At 42.3% G+C, this 20,177-nt stretch overlaps 1 protein-coding gene across 1 annotated transcript; it reads left to right on the forward strand.

The window, feature by feature from the left end:
• The first annotated feature begins 334 nt into the window (after positions 1-334).
• Positions 335-19,960, forward strand: LOC145391651 (peroxisomal trans-2-enoyl-CoA reductase-like). The gene is made up of 8 exons (XM_080266198.1): positions 335-426; positions 696-800; positions 5,326-5,449; positions 7,408-7,568; positions 9,052-9,176; positions 13,676-13,837; positions 16,022-16,136; positions 19,752-19,960. Exons 2-8 carry the CDS (start codon positions 698-700, stop codon positions 19,832-19,834), a joined length of 873 nt encoding a protein of 290 aa, XP_080122324.1. The 5' UTR covers positions 335-426; positions 696-697; the 3' UTR covers positions 19,835-19,960.
• Positions 19,961-20,177: the final 217 nt, after the last annotated feature.

The raw sequence follows: 20,177 nt of genomic DNA on the forward strand, positions 1-20,177 counted from the left end.
GAATCCAGTTTTGTCAACGAAATCCTCGGCAGCTACCACGGTTTCGTGGGCAGTTACCACGAATTCTTTGGCAAACCATGATTTCAGGTACTGTGTGATACCCCCTTAGTGCCCCTCCCCGTAAAACGACTCAAGACAAACGACTACCCCATATGGGATTATGGTGTCTGGCTATAGACAAACAGATACATGCCTGAAGACTCACATTTCAGTAAGGATGGAGTACTGTAACAGATTTCTCTCTTCCTACATTTCTGAGTCAGCCATTTCACCATCTAGCCCTGTGTTATCCTTGTTTCTTCCTCCAGAGTTCTGACCAGCTGCACCACCTTTAGCCATATCACCCCTCTTGAGCCACTGAGAGGGCTTGTACAAATTCCTCATAACTGAAAGTGTTTCTTTCCACACCAAGAACCGAGAACCAAGGTTAGTACGGTAATGTCTATCTATCTATCAATAGCCAGATGCCATAATCCCATAAGTGGTTGCCATTTACCTTAGGTAGTATATTTTATATGAGTCTAAACACCCTGTGGCACAGATGTTGCTATTTGGCTTGCTAGTAATGAACAGGAGCCTTAGAGGTAGGTCCAGAGTTTTGTATTAATGAGCATTGTGTTTTGAAAGTAAGTGTAGATGAGTACAGATGTAATATTGTACCCTAATCTTTTGATTCATGTCATGCCTGTTGGCAGCCATGTCCATCCTTCGACCGGGACTGTTCAAGGATAAGGTGGCGTTAGTGACAGGTGGTGCTACGGGGATCGGCCGAGCCATCACACAGGAGCTCCTGAGCCTTGGTCAGTCTCTATCTTTGGCACAACTTATAGTTTGTCCATCTTAACTCCTCAGTCTTAACCCCTAGGCGCCGGTCCACATCATATGACGTGTTGGTAGAGGCCTACGGTCCATGTCATGTGATGTTTTAATTTTTCGCGGGCATGTTTGAACTCAGTAGCGCGCCATATACACTCAGTATTGTCCTGGCATGGCTGGTGCGCGGGGTAATGCTGGCTGGCCGGGGTAGGTGGAAGGGCAGCCCAGGAGGAAGGAGGGCTGTGGTGGAGGGAAGTGGAGGGTGGTGGGAGGCCGGCATAGGGAGTGTGTGGCCTTGGAACCATCTGATGCTTGTTCATGGTTGGGGTAGGAGTTGGGAGGGGTGGGGTGGGGTGGAGTGGAGTTATGGGGAGGGCTACTAGGGGGCCCTGAGGGGTGTGGGGGGAGAGTGTTTGGGTGCTTGAGTATACTTGTACTGACCACAGCCAGACTTTAGGGAGTATCATATTGTCAAGAATTACTAAAAACGGTGAAATAATGTGTAAATAGTGTGTAAATAAGAGTGAATAAATAAACAGACATAAATCTATCTATCTGTCTATTGCCAGACGCCATAATCCCGTAAGGGGTGGCCATTTGACTTTGAGTTATTTGTTTTACGGGGAGGGGCACTAACCCTCCACCAACCCACTTGTTGACACATAGGGAGCACGTATAGGTTGGTTATATGCTTACCGCCGAGCGTTGTAAATGATTTCTTGGCTTACAGGAAACCATCTGGCCTGTCACTTAATGTAAAGCCACCTGTAAAGGAAAGAAAAGCAATAAGAAGTGACAGGAAAGATGGGAGAAATACGAAGAGAGGAGGGTAGGCACAGAAAATTGATAAAGGCTAAGTTTAGAAAATAAGTATCATGGAAAACATAAAATAAACCAATCTTTATTAGTTACTCTCTTGTGTTTTTTTGCTATTTTAGTTGTAATATTGCGTTCATATGGCATTGCGAAATAGTGAGAGAAACAAATACACAATCAACACTTATTTTGGCGTGAGGTAATCATCCCTCTTCCCTCCACCAATACCGCCAACACACCACTGCAACCATGAACATGCTCAGCCCAGCCGCCACACACTGGCTCCCTCACACCACACCACCACCTCCAAATGGCCAACAGAGAATCAGTATGCACTTTTTATGTGTTTTTTGTCAGTTGTGATTGATTTGTAATGAAAGAAAAATATTGGGGGAAAATTGATTTTCCTGAAAATAACCCGGTTCTGGGACATGGATAGGTCTACCCATGCCCATTGCCTAGGGGTTAATGGGTTTGTGTGCTGCCACTACCTATACTGAATATAATGAATCCTTTTCCAGTCTGTTATTGCACTTATTTATCCATAGAAGCAGATATTGATTTTGTTGTTGCATGCAGGATATAGCCCTTTTTTTTAGCATTATGACTGAGGTGTTGCAGCCCCAGGTTATTATTTAATGTCATTCCATTCCACCTCAACTGCATAGTTTTAGTGTATTTTTGTCCTGCCACTGCCTGTTATATCATTCCTCCCCTTAACTGCTTAGTCTTAGTGGGTCTGTACACTGCCACTGCCTATGTTCAGAAAGGTCCTGTTATCCACACTTAGGAGGTTTTGGACTTTGTGTATAATCATTTTTATTTGTGAAACTTGAGTAATTAATCTTAGGGGAAAAATTCAGATGGTTCTGCAGTTTATGGCTGACTACTTTTATCTGATTTTTTACACCTCTTTTACCTAACCATCAACTAATTTCTAACATTTTGGGTGCATTTGGTACATAGAATTACAAAAATTTGTGTAATGTAATATGTATTACAGTACCATGTACTGAGCAAAAGGAAGTACTGAGTGTAGGATTCTGAGGTTAGATGGTTTTGTGAGGCTTACTGGGGCTTGGGTAGGAAGATGATGTGATGCATTCTTTACCTCTTCCCAGTGGCACCTCTGTCTATATTTACAGTAAGCCTTTGTTATATGAAACTAATGGGTGGGAAAGGCTGATGATATACCCCCCAGCCAGTAGTTTACATATAGCAGATGTTCATTAGGGAGGACTAATGACCCCAGGTTCAGTTTATAATTATTGGAATTGTATGTTAGCAGTTTTATATCAGTTTTTGTGAGTTTATGCTGGTTATCTTAATACATTATTTATAAATAGTAAATGTTTTCAGTCAGTAATAGAAAACAGAACAGGAAAAAGCACAAAAAATTACTCTGTTTACCTTTCATTAAATTTGGTGGCTGCATCACCTACATAAGTCAACCTTTTTTTTGACGTATTTGAGGGTTGGTTCAGCAGGCTCACAGAGGTTGATACGGTATAGCCAAAATTCAGGTTAACCCGGTTCAATACACTGAGGGTTTATTGTATCATCTTTCTTGCTGATGTCCAGTCACTCGGTGTGTGGTTATGTTAAGTGCCTCCTGGTACTCTCCCCACCCCTCCCATTCACACCTGTGATGCACCTCAGCCAGTCATCATCCACCCTCCTCATAATCTCTCCAAACCAACTCATGTTTCTCCTGTGCATCACCTCTCTGATTTTTATTATGCCAAATTTCCCTCACACCACATTATTCTCAGTTGTTACTCATTGAAGCCCACTTTATTGATCACAATATTCTCATTTCTTTGCATTCTAATCTGCATGTGCTCTTCTCTCATACATACAATATCCTACTGCCATATAGCTTAATACTTCTCATATACATGTTGAAGAGAGTATCCATGGCATGAAATGAGATCCCCTCTAGGGTCAGCAGAGTTCCCAGAATTACTTCATCGACTTCTTATCTAGCAATGCTACTAGCCTCTGCTCCTCCTGTACTTAACTTGTCCCTCAGATAAGAGAACTCAACACATTGTAAGTGGCTTTTCCCCTCTTGATTCTTTCTATTCTTTTGTCTGCAGCACTTGAACTTCTATGTATAGTATTGCACGTTAAAAAATTCCCACATCCTGCCATCTGCTTCTTTCACCACTGTAAGTAATGAGGACCCATGCACAGTATTCCATACTGTAGAGCTCCACACATAGTTTTCCATGACATTACCTCCCTGACACCAACTGATACTGATCTCTGTTTTACTGGTGTTTATTTTTAGTTCCTTTGCTTCAGACACTATCAGTGTAGGACTCAAACACTATCGGTTTACTCTCCCTCTCCCTCCTCTTAATCACTAGGCTGCAGCATGACTGTCAGATGGGACATCAGTAGTGCCAGTCTGGCAAAAATTGGCTTTTTCTTCTTCTTCTTCAAGAGTTTTCAAAGAAATAAATAACAGACTTTAATAAAAGTTCAAAGACAAGTACAGTGCACCCCCACACAATGCAAACTCACACGATGCAAATCACCTGCAATGCAAGGCCAACCCAGAAAATGCTTATTTTTATCGAATGCGAAATCTTGAAATTGAACATCCCAAAATGCAAATCAGCTGTATGATTCCAAGGCAAAAATGGACTTCCCGCCATTACTACGAGTGTCAGGCTGGGCAATGTAAGTCAGTCACACGAAGGCAAGTGGCTGGCAACAAGCACGATTCAAAATGGCGGGCAGCTGACCAGCTGTCTGCATGTCAAGCTACCAACTTTCCTGGGTAAACAGACACTTCTCCTCTATATTACTGCAAGAACACATGTTGTACCTCTCATCCTGTGGTCCGTTTTAGCATCATAGCAGTACCCACCTGTTTGTCATGGTCTCAACTGTTGACTTTGAAGGCCTTATGGGACCTACATAAGACCTCAGCAGTGACAGTGAGAGTGACAACTGGGTGCCCTGCCCCGCAGGGAAAGAGTTGATGCCCCGAGTTTCAGATACCCACCCCCCTCCTTCCGTAACAAGCCCAGAAGTCACTTCAACGAAGGTACATGGTGTTCTATTTGTTGTTTTATTTGTTGATCCAACTAGAAGAACTATTAGACAAAGTATTAGCAGGGTAGAGCAGGCTGGAAAGAGACTCGAAGACCAAGCCTGGGGTGGGCTGTCCACCATATACCATATTTCCCATAAGTTTTTTGCTTCACACAATGCAAAATCGTGGAATGTGAAGGTTTCTGCTGCCCATAAACTCACATTGTGTAAGGGTGCACTGTACTGGAAATCAGTCATTCTAGGCTACAGTACTTACAAATGAAACAAACTGGAAGACTAGATATGGTACCTCTATTCATAGGCAGTGATGAGTTGAAGACATCAAGTTCTTGGTTGTCTGAGCATGTTATGGCCAACTACTGTGCAGGTGGGTGGGAAGTAGCCACCACTGACCACCATGTGAGACAGAGATTGTGTCATGCTATGTGTAGCCACTCTTCAAGCATATAACATGCTTCATGCCATTCGAAAGTGAGGGGAAATTGTTGAAATTAGGTGAGATTCAGGAAGTCATATTGCAAGTCACCAGGAGAAATTTCTGAAAGCATGTTGCTGCAGTTTAATTAAATATATAATGTTGCACACTACCATATCTGTCTCTTAATTGTACCTGTTTACTGTGACCAGACTGTAAGGTGGTGATTGCCTCAAGGAAAGAGGAAAGATTGCATGCAGCTATACAGGAATTGTGCCCAAACAGCCCCAGACTGACGGCCCAAGTGTGCAATATTAGACATGAAGACCAGGTTAAGTAAGTATTTCACCTGTCCACTCACAGTATCATCCTTTCATTTCATTTGAGTTGTACGGCAGACCCCTTACTACCTAAATTAGTTTTACCATTTGAAAAAACTCAGCTCCTCCAGCTTTCTATCTATCTATCTATTGCCAGACACCTCAATCCCGTTCGAGGTGGCCACAAACAAATCGCCTCCACGTTGCCCTGTCCCCCGCCATTTCACTGCCACGCTCCCAACTCACCCCTCCTCTCTCATATACCTCTCCACCCCATCCCTCCATCTCATCCTCGGCCTCCCCCTCCCTCTTCCCCCCTCCACCTCACTCACATACACTCTTTTCGTCAGTCTTTCACCCTCCATCCTCTCCACATGGCCAAACCACCTCAGTGTATTCCTCCTAACGCTTCTTATCACATCCACATTCACACCACAACGCTCCTTTATATTCTCATTTGTCAGCCTCTCTCTCTATGTGACTCCACGGGCTCCTCTTAAATAACTCATTTCCACTGCTCTCACTCTTGACTTGTGTCCTTCCAGCAATGTCCAAGCTTCACTTCCATACATTAGAGTTGGTATCACAATACTGTCATGTAGTAACATTTTCACTTCCATGCTCACTTCCCTGTTTCTTATCACTGCTTTCAAGGAACCAGCAACCTTTCTTCCCTGCTGTACCCTGTCAAGCACGTCACCCTCCAAACCTCCATCCTTACTCATCACACTACCCAAGTACTTAAACGTACTCACATTTTCCAATTCCTCACCATCCAACCTCGCTGTACATTCACTGACTTCACCTCTCTCAAAGACCATCACTTTACTCTTCCCTACATTCACCTTTAGATTCCATTTCTTATACACTCTCCGAAGCTCATCCACCAAGCCTTGCAGCTCTCCTTCGTCTTCACTCAACAACACAGTATCATCTGCAAACAACAGTACAGGGAGTTTCCAAACACTACCCTCTCTCACCAGGGCCACTCCAACATCGACTACCCTACCTTGTACCTCTTTTATTACCTCATCCATGTACAGATTGAACAACCATGGAGACATGACACATCCCTGTTTTAACCCAACCTTCAAAGAGAAAAATTCACTTAGTTCACCATCCACACGCACTGCAGCCTTAGCACCATCATACATACTCTTCACAGCATTCAGTAAATTCCTATCTACTCCATATATTCTTAATACTTTCCAGAATCCTTGTCTGTCCACCCTGTCATATGCTTTCTCCAAATCCATGAAAGCTGCATACAACTTCTTTCCCTTCTCTAGAAACTTTTCCACTAAAGATCTAAGAATGAATATCTGATCTACACAACCTCTTCCCTTCCTAAAGCCTCCCTGTTCTTCTCCAACTAATTCCTCTGTTCTTTCTCTAACTCTGTCAATAAGTATCCTACCATACACTTTTCCTATTATACTAAGAAGACAAATGCCCCTATGATTACCACACACTTCTTTTTCCCCTTTTCCTTTGTACAAGGGAATAATTATACCTGACTTCCAATCCTCCAGGACTCTACCTTCCTCCAAGGCCAATCTACACATTTTCCACATCCATTCTACTATTATCTCTCCACCATACTTCAGCATTTCACCACACACTCCATCAATTCCGGGGCATTCCCAAATTTAACTTTCTTCATTGCTTCCACAACTTCTGTCCATCTTTCTGTTCATTACATTCTTCTGCATGATTGTACCCTTACTTTCAGCTACGAACAATTCTGGCTTTCTTCTACAGTGGTATCATCAACCCTTACTACCTAATTAGAGAAATGTTATTGGTATTTGTATCTGATGTACAGGCAGTTAGTATTATTAACCCTTACTTCCTACTTAGTGATATTATATTATATTATTGAAATTTATTCTCTGATCCACAGGCAGTTAATATCATCAACTCTTATTGACCCACTTAAAGATATATTACCATTATTTATTCCATGATCTGCAGGCACTTAGTATCATCGATGTTGAAGGAACATGGTAAAATAGACTTTCTGGTGAACAATGGTGGTGGTCAGTTCCCATCACCAGTTGCTGACATGAGTGTCAAAGGATGGAATGCTGTTATTGACACCAACCTTACTGGCACCTTTATTATGTGTCGTGAAGGTAAGTTACTGTATATAATCTGCATCATTACTGCCACTACCAGTTTCATCATCACCAGATACCAACTGACCTTTTGTTCTTTCTTCAGAATCCCTTAGAATGAATTCATTAATGATAAGTGAATATAACTGTTGAGACTAGTGAGACTGGCATCAGTTACTAAGGTCATTACAATATTTCATCTGTATCCTCATCATCTCTGATGCCTCACTCTCTTCTGAGAACCCCTGAACAAGGAATGGCCTTGACAAAACAGTCTTGAGGCTGCTTTATGATTACACATCTCTCTCACCTTCCTGTACATTCCACTTCCACATCTTTCTCTTGGACCAGTTCTGTATACTGCTCCACTCTCTTCTGTGTTGCATAAGGTCTGCCTCTACCAACATTACCCTCAGTCTCACTTCCCTTGATATCACTACAGTACTCTCAGTCTCACTACCCTTGATCTTGCCTACTCAAACTTTCTTTGTTATGTTATCTGTGTGCATCCTTTGTAAATATTTATACCATCTCCGTGTATTCATTTTTATCCACTAAGTAAATCCCTGTCTCATTTCTGTTACCCTTTTTTCCTTTCTATAACACTTGTAAATATCAGTTTTACTTACATCATCCATCATTCCTGTACCTGATGCCGCTTTAAGAAAGGTAATGTCTACAGTTTGCAACCTAGAAAGCTCCCTGTTAGCCATTTCCAGATGTCTCTCCCATACATGAATGTCAGCAATACTGTATAATACTTTCATGCAGGGCTCTTACACCACACTGACCATTCTAACCTTCAGTATATGCAGCCAAACTCTCTAATTACCCTTCTCCCTTGAATTGATCTGTCCTTAACCTCACCTTCCATTTTGCCATAGTTATGCAATACAGTTCTCAGATGTTTAAAACCATCAACCTCCTCAAGCATTTCACCTCCCCTCTGATCCCTGCAGTTCAGTATGTTTCCTATGTATGCCTTCTACTATCTCTGAAAATTGGATAATATTCTTTTCATCGCATATAGTTTTTTTCTTGTACAAACTCAGTCAAACTCATTTAATGCAGCGTGTGAATGACTCTCACTTTCAACCATCAAAACAGCATCATCAAGCCACAGACAAGTTAACCAGAGTCAGTGTGTGAGGGGTGGTGTTTGTGGTGTTATACTTACAGTGGATGTGTGATGGGTGGTGTATTTGCCAGTGTACTGGCAGTGGATGTGTGATGGGTGTTGTTTGTGTTAATACTTTGGCAGTGGGTGTGTGATGGGTGATGTCTGTGTCAGTATACTGTACCTACAGTGGATATGTGATGGGTGGTTCTTGTGTCAGTATACAGGCAGTGGATGTTTGATGAGCAGTGCTTGTGTCAATATACAGGCATTGGATGTGTGATGGGTGGTGCTTGTGTCAGTATACAGGCAGTGGATGTGTGATGAGTGGTGCTTGTGTCAGTATACAGGCAGTGGATGTATGATGAGTGGTGTTTGTGTCAGTATACAGGCAGTGGATGTGCGACCACGGTGGTGTCATTGTCAACATCATTGCTGACATGTTTCGAGGGTTCCCCATGATGGCACACTCTGGCGCTGCCCGTGCTGCTGTTGGCAACCTCACCAAGGTGGGCACCATTTTTGTACACTAAGGGTATGGTGAGCTTATTTTACAGCACGGGATTAGAGTATAGCACAGTACATATTCCCAAGTTGAATTATCATGTTTCTGAAAACCTCGATTTACTGAAGTATTTTTTCATGAAAATTTCCCCCAACATCCGTGCTCAAGATTATTGAATATTTCTGAGGTCGCCACTGTATTTTCTGGTGCTGCTGTTATTTGCCCATGCCAAACCTGTTCATTATTTGCAAACCTCAGGTTATTTGAAGTCAAAACCCCTCGTCTAAATTTGACCTTCTTTTTCCATCAGAATGCATTCAAACAAATGCAAAATTGTTTTAATGTGCATCAGGACCAAAAAGAGAAATTGTAGTGGGTGTACCATCAAACAGAGAGTGAAAATATGGTACTTAAAACAGTCATTAATGTTGAAAAACATTCTTGATGAGTATAGTGTAGGAATGACTGCCATTTATGACACAAGGAAGCATTGTAAGAAGTTGTGAAGGCTATGAGTAAATGTAAAAATGTGTTGTAGTGAAGGGGTTGTTGGTGTTTTTGTTTTTGTTGTGTTTATGGTCAAGGCTCAGATGGGCATGAACCATGTGGTCTGCAGGCTGAAGCTGCCCTTTGCCTGCAGTTTACCATCCTCCTTCTGGTGAATAGGGAGGGTGTTGAAGGATGTTCATATAATTGGACAGTGGAACTACCCAATTTCAGTACATATATCAGTGCCACCATATGAAGGTGTCCCACTCCAACACCACTGAAGGAGCTAAGGCAAGCTTGCTGTAGCTACCTATCTGTTCACACACTACCCTTGTTCACAGGATTTAGCCTATATACTCAGGCTTTCACAAGCACTTACTGTACCTGACTTGTATTCTCTGGAACGATCATTTTGTTGTCACCCCAGGCACTAACTTTGTCTGTCAGGTGTAATTTCTCCAGACATTGTCAGTTGAAATATAGGTATTTTGATTTTGATTCCCCCCTGGGGGTAGGGTTTTTTTTCAAGAATACTCCCCCAGTATCCCTGCTTGTCGTAAAAGGCGACTAAAAGGGTTGGCGGAGGGTTAGTGCCCCTCCCCGGAAAACAACTAACTAAAAAACAAACAAGAAGCCTCGGACAAGGACTGACCAAACGATGACAACCCAGGACCGGACAAAGGACTTGGTAATGGCTACATGGAATGTAAGAGGAGCGAATGATGAGGTGAAAGAGAGAGAGATTGTCCAGGTGCTTGAGGGTGCAAAAGTGGATGTATGTGGAATGACTGAAACAAAATGGAGAGGAGAAAGTGTGAGAGAGTGGGAGTATGGATGGGGTATATGTGCAGGAGTAGGTGAGAATGAGAGGGCAAAGCAAGGAGTATGTATAGTTGTGAGTAAAAGATGGAAGAAGAGCATAAGACAGTATGGATCAGTTGGGTCAAGGATTGTGTGGGTAAAGTTGAAAGTTGGAATACAAATGTGGGCGATTATGTGTGTGTGTGTGCCAACGCAAGATCGTTCTAGCAGAGTGAGAGAAGAGTTCTGGACAAATGTGGAAGTGTGCATGGAAAAGTTTGGAAGGAATGAGAGAGTGTTTTTGATCGGTGATATGAATGGTAAAGTAGGGAATGTGAAGGTGGATGGAATAGTTGGTGAGTGGGGTGTGCCTGATGCGATAGATGAGAATGGCAGTGCGTTAGTGGACATTTGTGCTGGGAGGGGGTTGGTGATAGCCAATACCCTCTTCAGGCATAAAATGATCCACAGGTATACATGGCGAGTGATGAGAAGGGTGGGTGGTGAACTGAATGAAAGGAAGGCAATGATTGATTATGTGTGTGTGGATGAAAGGATGCGAAGATGTGTAATGGATGCAAGAGCTTATAGAGGTTGGGGGAGTGGACTTTCTGACCACTACTTGGTTGTGGCCAGAATTAGGATACAAGTAAGATGGAGGAATAGAAGAAGGGAAGGACGAGAGGAAGGAGTAGTTGCAAGGAGAGTGGAAAGGTTACAAGAGGATGAGAAAAAGGCAGAGTATAAGAGAGAAGTGGAGGAACGATTGGGCAAATATGAATTGGAGCAGATGGGGGACGTGGAAGGTGTGTGCAGGATATTTACAGAAGAAATATGTGCAGCATGTGATGTGGTGTGTGGGAGGAAGAGAAGACGGAGGGGGGGTGCAAGGAACAGCGTGGTGGACTGAAGAAGTGAGATAGGCTGTGGCACAAAAGAAAAAAGCATACAATGAATGGATGAGAAATAGGGGCGTGGAAGAAGTTGAGAGGCAGATGAGAGAGTTATACGTAGAAAGAGAGAGTAAGAAGAGAATGGATGAGGAATTTGGAAGGAATTTGAGTGTAAAGTGGAGAGACGGTAAGAAAATGTTCTGGAAAGAGGTGAAGAGAGTAAGACAGGGTGGATGTAAGGTTAGCAGGGGAGTGAAAGATAAAAATGGTAGATTACTAGTGGAGAAGGGAGAAAAAGTGAGCAGATGGAGAGAACACTTTAAGGAATTGTTGAACATACAGGATGGAATTAATGTGAGTATAAGTGGCTGGGGAATGGCTGGGAGAAGGAGGGAGGTGAGAAGACAGGAAGAAATCAGTAGGATAGAAGTTGTGGAAGCAATGAAGAAAGTTAAATTGGGGAAAGCCCCAGGAATTGATGGAGTGTGTTGTGAAATGCTGAAGCATGGGGGAGAGATAGTAGTAGAATGGATGTGGAAGATGTGCAGATTGGCCTGGGAGGAAGGTAAAGTCCCGGAGGATTGGAAGTCAGGTATAATTATTCCTTTGTACAAAAGAAAAGGGGAAAAAGAAGTGTGTGGTAATCATAAGGGCATTTGTCTTCTTAGTATAATAGGAAAAGTGTATGGTAGGATACTTATTGACTGAGTTAGAGAAAGAACAGAGGAATTAGTTGGAGAAGAACAGGGAGGCTTTAGGAAGGGAAGAGGTTGTGTAGATCAGATATTCATTCTTAGATCTTTAGTGGGAAAGTTTCTAGAGAAGGGAAAGAAGTTGTATGCGGCTTTCATGGATTTGGAGAAAGTATATGACAGGGTGGATAGACAAGGATTGTGGAAAGTATTAAGAATATATGGAGTAGATAGGAAGTTGCTGAATGCTGTGAAGAGTATGTATGATGGTGCTAAGACTGCAGTGCATATGGATGGTGAACTGAGTGAATTTTTCTCTTTGAAGGTTGGGTTGAAACAGGGATGTGTCATGTCTCCATGGTTGTTCAATCTGTTCATGGATGGGGTAATAAAAGATGTACAAGGTAGTGTAGTGGATGTTGGAGTGGCCCTGGTGAGAGAGGATAGTGTTTGGAAACTCCCTGTACTGTTGTTTGCAGATGATACTGTGTTGTTGAGTGAAGATGAAGGGGAGCTGCAAGGCTTGGTGGATGAGTTTGGAAGAGTGTGTAGGAAACGGAATCTAAAGGTGAATGTAGGGAAGAGTAAAGTGATGGTCTTTGAGAGAGGTGAAGTCAGTGAATGTACAGCGAGGTTGGATGGTGAGGAATTGGAAAATGTGAGTACGTTTAAGTACTTGGGTAGTGTGATGAGTAAGGATGGAGGTTTGGAGGGTGAAGTGCTTGAAAAGGTACAGCAGGGAAGAAAGGTTGCTGATTCTTTGAAAGCAGTGATAAGAAACAGGGAAGTGAGCATGGAAGTGAAAAAGTTACTACATGACAGTATTGTGATACCAACTCTAACGTATGGAAGTGAAGCTTGGACATTGTTGGAAGGACACAAGTCGAGAGTGAGAGCAGTGGAAATGAGTTATTTAAGAGGAGCCTGTGGAGTCACATGGAGAGACAGGCTGACGAATGAGGATATAAAGGAGCATTGTGGTGCGGATGTGGATGTGATAGGAAGTGTTATGAGGAACACACTGAGGTGGTTTGGCCATGTGGAGAGGATGGAGGGTGAAAGACTGACGAAGAGAGTGTATGTGAGTGAGGTGGAGGGGGGAAGAGGGAGGGGAAGGTCGAGGATGAGATGGAGGGATGGGGTGGAGAGGTATATGAGAGAGGGGAGTGTGAGTTGGGAGCAGGGCAGTGAAATGGCGGAGGACAGGACGACATGGAGGCGATTTGTTTGTGGCCACCCCGAACGGGATTGAGGCGTCTGGCAATAGATAGATAGATAGATTTTGATTCTCATACTTGTGTTACCTAGGAAAGATCCATAATTATATACAGCTCTTAACCTTTAATATATTTGTTGTAATCCATCCATCCATCATCCAATCCTATGCTACCCCATGAGGAACATAGGAACCTGGTTCTAGGCAAGTTGGTCCTGACATTGAAGATGAGAGTGACCATTAGATAAAAAAAAATGTATGCACATGCCCATAAAACCTCAGTATGTTTGTCAACATCCACTCCACTGTATCAGAATATATTATATTTTCTGTCTTCCTTACCAAATGTTTTCATCTATGATACTATATAAAACTGTTTCACGGTTCTTGCATAAGTGTTGGCTTTCCTCAGAGCTTATCAGTGGAGTGGGCTCAGAATGGAGTGAGGATTAATGCAGTGGCACCGGGTAGCAGCATTTACTCTCCCACGGCTGCCAGCAACTACAGTGATCCAGATCTATTTAACAGAGCTCGTGCAGGAATTCCCATGAAGCGTCTTGGTACAACTCAAGAGGTAACAGAGCAAATATAGGTACCTACATATTTTACTTTGATGGTCCAGCAGAAATTTAATTAAATTACACTTTATTTCCAGTGAATTGCTCTCTGGAAGAAGGATCAGCCAACCAAAAATGGCAAAATGGACCTACAGGCTCCAACATGTTCACCTGGCCAAGATCGCATGATTTTCCCTCCAAAGAAATTAATATTATCCCTGTTAGTACAAATGAGATTCCATAACTTAGATCCCAGCAATCAACTCTGATGCATTCAGTTGGCCTAGTGGATAGTGCTTTCATCAGGGAGAAAGAAAGACCATTAGGCCAACACCTTCCAGTCAGTGAGGCACTTCTTGACCTATCAGTATGATATCAGGTGCCTAATACCTGTCAGTTTCATTGCTTACCATATTTACAGATATAACAACTTCAGTATAATAGTACTCCCCAAATGGCACTTTTTTCACATATTTATTGAGATTAAGCTTTTTTTAGGAGGGTGACTATAAGCATTATATATCATTAGTTATGTCATATCATAACTTTCAAAATGGGATGATATTTTTGGCACCACCACCCACATACCCCCCATTTATTTTATCATAAATAGTTAATATCGTGATTGTAAGCAGGTTAACCAGGTATAATATGAAAATCTATTAGTATTCTAATTTTGGGGGGGTTGATAAGAGAACTGGGGCAGCCAGATACAGATACGGTACAGGTGATAAAAGTTTCCTACTGCTGCCCATCGTGCTGAACACAAGAGGCTGGGTGCCATGTGTACCTGCACCTTGATGTCAGTGAAGTGGAGTTCCTTCAGGGCATTCTTCTCATTACTGTGTTTCTACAGCATGACCTCCAGGATGTGGAAGTTTGATTGGATGATGCAGGGCCATTGCCAGTCCCACTGCTATGCCTTTTGGTGCAATGGTGCTGATCTTTTCATCATTCAAGATGAGGCTGAGAGTTTCTTGCCTTGCTTTGTTCTGCCTTCCTTGGTATTCTGGTGCTACTTTCTGACCTCCAGGGCTTGATGGAGTCTTTCATCAGGGGTGTTGCCTCTCTGTTGCCAGAAGGTCATGGTGCTCTGTTACTCTAAAGGATTTTGGCTGTAACGATTGCTCGCCTCCACTCCCACAGGGCAGCTGATTCAGACTCCATCCTTAATGAGTTTTTGTCCTACCTGCCCCCCCCCCCCCCCATTTTTGTTGGTCTTGCTTGGCTTCTTTATTTCGTATTCAGCCACTGGTATCATCCTAACACTGGGCATTCTCCTACTTCATTCCTCTCACTAAGCCCATTAAGGATTCAGCTGCATTTACCTCTCAAAGACATATTTTCCTCCCTTCATACCAAAATTTTGGTCCACAGTGGGCCTTTGTTTTGTGTAAAGCTGAAGTGTATTAGTCCCATTGTCCTCATAGATTTTTGGTGATCTAGCCAGATGTAGCCCATAAGGGTCTGCAGGTGAGAGGTGGTTGGGGTTTTGCTGATGTATTGGTGCTTGAGCAAGCAACTGGTCGCTATCTCCATAAATATTGTGACTGAGTAGGCTAGTCCTGGACTCCAACAGTTGGTGGAGCAATACTGGATTGAGTGGTGATTAAATGAATGGATTATAGTTGCAAGTTATTTAGTACCACATACATGTAATATTTGTGTTTGTCATAAGAACTGTGTTAGGAAACTTTTCTTGTATTGGTGTGAAGATATGGATACCCAACTACCTTTCCTTATACTGCAAGCAGCCTTGTTTTTCTTATGACACCACAGGGAGGAGAGGAAGCAGTGTGTAGGGGGTTCTGTTCTCTTTAGATTCATATCCTGAGTAAGATGAAAGAGAATGGGAAACAGAATGACAGAGTATGGTACTGAGTCATGAATTTACAGTGCTGAAGTGGTAAAAAATGGAAAGATAACAGTAGCTGTTTCCACATATGGAGAATTCAGAAGGTACAACAATTTTGGCCATCTTCTAGTTCTGTCATGCCAAAATTGTTATTACTGATGAACAGCTTTTCCACATGTGGGTATCAGTTTTACAATTGGTGTTGCAAAAACATACGATGCTGACAGGTGTTGAGTACAGTGTGTGTCATGCTGTTCTGTCTTATGAATAAACAGCTATCTCATGTGTTGGTGTAAGTCTTGCTGTAATTGGTAATATTGCTAGTAAGTGTTGGTGATTTTAACAGGTGTCAAGTGCAGTGTGCTTCCTGCTGTCTCCTGGTGCCTCCTTCATCACTGGAGAAACTTTGAAGGTGGATGGTGGCTCCAGTCTTTATTCCTACCTCATGTGGCAGATTCCAGGTAATGCAAATTGTTTGTGTATGAATGTGTATTTTCATATGTGTATGTTCATGGAGACATTCATTGTGTGTGTCATTTTTCTATTACTCTTGTAGTGTTACCATAAAGCCAGAATTCTGTTCTTGTTTGTTCACCAGTTTTTTCTTATGTCTTCTGTTTTCACTTATTCATAATTTTTTCGCGTTTGCTCTATTCTTTCTTGTTCACCACTTTTTCATTTGTCCGCTGTTTCTCGTTTGTTCACCATTTTTTCTTGCTTCCTTTGGCCTGTGTCCCTTCGTAACCATTTCCCTCTCACTTTTCCCTTTCCCTTCACTCTCACTCATTTCTTTCTCATTTATCCTCATGTCCTTTCCCAGACATCTTTCTTTCAGGTTTTTTCATACCCAGTTTTTGTAACATCACAAGTGTGGTGCTTTTTATATACAGTGAAGATATAGCAGGGTTAACCACATCTGTCTGTCGGTAGGCAGGAGTGTAGGTAACTAGTAAAGCTGTCAAGAGTGAAATTTCATCCTCCTCCTCATCATCATGTCATTATTGTCATCATCATCAGAATAGGTGAGGCAGAAAAATCATAAAAGTAGACTCATCAGCAGCATGCCTAGTGATATGGGCCACACAGCCAGTCACATCATTTGAGCCTTCAGAATTCTGGCCCCACCACACAAGCAAAACCATCTGCACATAATTCTTTTGTATTTTCTTTGTAGATGCTTTTCACATACACAAGTTAGATAGAATAATTTTATCAACTACAGTGTCAGATTTAAATAAAGAGGTGCCAATTCTTTGTTATATGCTTCTCTAGTCTCCATATATACCTCATCCAGCCAGTTTGGCAATCTTGTGATTTCTTTTGTGTCATCATCTTCCATTCCTTGCTTGCCTATGTTCATTTACCTTATTCATCCACCTTCATTTTGGCAAACTGTCTTCACTTATACCAGTTGATCCTGGGCATTAAAAAAAAAAAAAAAAAAAAAAAAGCAGCTGCAGTCTCCATAAGGCCATACCAGTCCAAGTAAGCATTTTTGCCATTGATAGACATCAGTCCTTAGTTTTTTCTTCTTCCAAATTTAGTGATGCAGTGGACTGACACAAGCTGATTAACTCCTTCACTATGATGATGTACAATGAGGGTGAAGCAGTGGCGTGCTATTCCACACCATCTACTTGCTTCTATCACTTTCCTCCCTGAAGCATCATATCAGAGACTCACCCATGGGCAGAGAAACATACCAAGCCTCTCTCAGCTTTGGAATATTCACCACATGAAGAAGTAATAAGTACAGTTGCTCAAAAAAGTATCCTCCCAAAGGTGCCGTGAGTCAATCTGACACAACGAATGAAGAAATATTGAAAATATTAAGTGAGCATGAGATCTGTAGTAGTAGTAGTAGTAGTAGTTGTTCCCTAGGCAGTCTGGCCGAACAGCCCCGAGTCCCTTAGGAAGGCCATGGCATAGACCGGGCTTTCCCACAGAGCTCTCAAAGAGTGTATGTTGTGTTGTTGGCGTAGGTGATTGTGTGCAATGCAGTCTTCCATATTGTGCTTAATAGTATGGGGTGCTGTGTTGCATCCCGGACAGGCATCAGCGACGGAGTCATCCAGCCTCTTCTGGTAGCTTAAGAGGGCTGGATGGTGCCCACATCTCAGCCTGGCCAGGTGGACCCTGTCCTCACGAGGAAGGTAAGATTCAGAAGGGTGGATGTCAGGAGGCCGTGCATGCAGCTGTGTGTTGTTTTTAAGTGACTGAATGGAGCGGCGAGTGATCTGAGTGTGGATATGCTTCTGGAAGCTGGTCTGAGGTGGGCGAGTGGGGAGAGATGACAGTATTTGTGTACGATATCGTGTGCTGGGTGTTGTTTTGATGTTCTTTGGTGTGGGTGGATGTGCTGCCATGTACTGTAGTGGATGTTGTGGGTTTGTGGAGGCTGCAGCAAGAAACTGGGTGCCTCTCATATCTAGGCAGCCCTTGACTTTGAGGACTGTGGTTTCTTGATGTAGGTGGTCTGTGGGTGTAGTAGCTGTGCAGCCTGTGATTATTTTTAGGGCCTTGTTCTGTATGGTCTGTAGAGTGTTGTAGTGTGTTTTGGTCAGGTTAGAAATCCAGGCAGGGCTTGCATAATTCATCACTGAACGTATGTATTGTTTGTATACTGTGGTGGTACAGTTAACCCTCATTATACAATGCCTCATTGTACGATATTTCGCTTATACAATGTCAAAATTTTAGTACCCTATGCCCACTGTACAATGGGAACGATTTGCAACAACGATGGATCATCCGCGGCTCAATGAACAGCGAATGTGCAAACGCAACAAAAACGTCCTCACACTGTCGGCATTAGACCACACACACTTGTCCACCGGTCCAGCCTCATTAGCTAGCCCTGCCCAGCCAGCCAGCCCTGCCCAGCCAGGCAATTCTGACATTGATGAGTGAGGGCTGAGTCCCTGTGACTGTGAGGCCGAGCAGGGACAATTCGCCGTCAGGACGATTCCTTATCGTTTATTTACGTATCAGTTTATTTAGCAAGTACACTAGTTTTTTAATTATGTAAGTTATAAAAGTGATGGTGGTTTATTGTTTATATAGTAAATGTAAAATATGGGATCAAATCATGGGCATTAAATGACAGCCTCTGGGGGTTAGACCCACGGTGAAGACGCCACCGCTCCAGGTCTTGTGAGATCTGTTAGTAGCCCTGGTTTACATACGGCGCAGCAGTGTATGAGTTAAGGTGTTGTATGGAAACATTATGCCCTTGTGAAATACAATAAGGGAATTATCTCAGATATGTGAAATGGGATTATTCATGTATTTCCGATGCGTAGCCTGTATGAGTAGAACAGAAAAATATAGACTCTGTATCGGATATCTGAAATCCTCGACTCAAACTTCAGACCTAGATTTGAGGTACCGAATCTATTGTGATATTTGAGAGAGCCAGGCTTGCTAACAATACTGACACTGCTTCAATCGCCCGACACATTGTGAAGTCCTGCGTTCATGTGGTGGGAGGATACTTTTTTGAGCGACTGTACAGTACAGTAGAAGTGGTGAATTATTAGACAAACTTTTGTATCCAACTGAACTTTTTGTGTTTTATTCATCCCCATACTAGGTGATGTTATTTAGTTAAGGAGATTGCCAAAGTAACACAAGTTATAACTAACCCATGCAGCTGGAAAACTTACTCCCAAGACAAAGATAATTGTCTGGTAATAGCAAACACAAAACGAAAACTACCTGCTCATGAAGAGATCAGTGACACATTCTGTCTAGAACCTAAGCTTCTAAGTTGCTCCTTATTATTTAATTCCTCTGCTTCAGGTACATCACTTACATTTCATTTTTGTGGCTACCAAACTACTTCATGCAGCTTAAGAGAGTACTCAGGGGATGAAGGGGTACATGAAGTCTGTATTATTTCCTTTTATTTCAAAGATTTCTTCTTAATTAAATAATGGTGTCTGGAGATTCCAAGCATAAAATAAATAATATGTTGGATTTACAGAGTTATTGATTGAAGTGATGTACGGTAGTCTGTTTGGGCCATACACTTCAAAGTTGATATGCATTATTTAATAAAGTGTTTTCTTCAACAGAACATGATAAACTGCCAGCATATTCCTGGACCTATAAGAAACCTGATACAGATGAAGATGATCCACCAAAGGCCAAGCTGTAGTAGAGTTCCTACAGTCTGCAAGTTTGTTTTAGTACAATATCCAAGTATATACAGGGTATTGCACTTACCTGGCCTTATCTTGTTTGGTCGAGATGGCTTAGTCTACTGGTGTGAAGAGTGCAGATATTTTGGTGGCTTCATGAAATTACTAATCAACCATACTGTTAATGGAGCATAACATGAAAGTACCCCTTTCCAAAAACTCATCATAGTGAAGGGGTTTAATACTGCAGTAATATAAGGTATCTAAATAAAGGCAGTGTACTGGACATTTTCACAAATATGTGAATCTTACAAATGTGTTTTGTTTTCATAGTAGGTCTTAGTTAAGTTTTCAGGTGTA

This window comes from Coenobita brevimanus, chromosome 19, assembly GCF_032717465.1.
Source record: "Coenobita brevimanus isolate Jiangsu-jjx chromosome 19, ASM3271746v2, whole genome shotgun sequence".
In the NCBI taxonomy this organism is placed as follows: domain Eukaryota; kingdom Metazoa; phylum Arthropoda; class Malacostraca; order Decapoda; family Coenobitidae; genus Coenobita; species Coenobita brevimanus.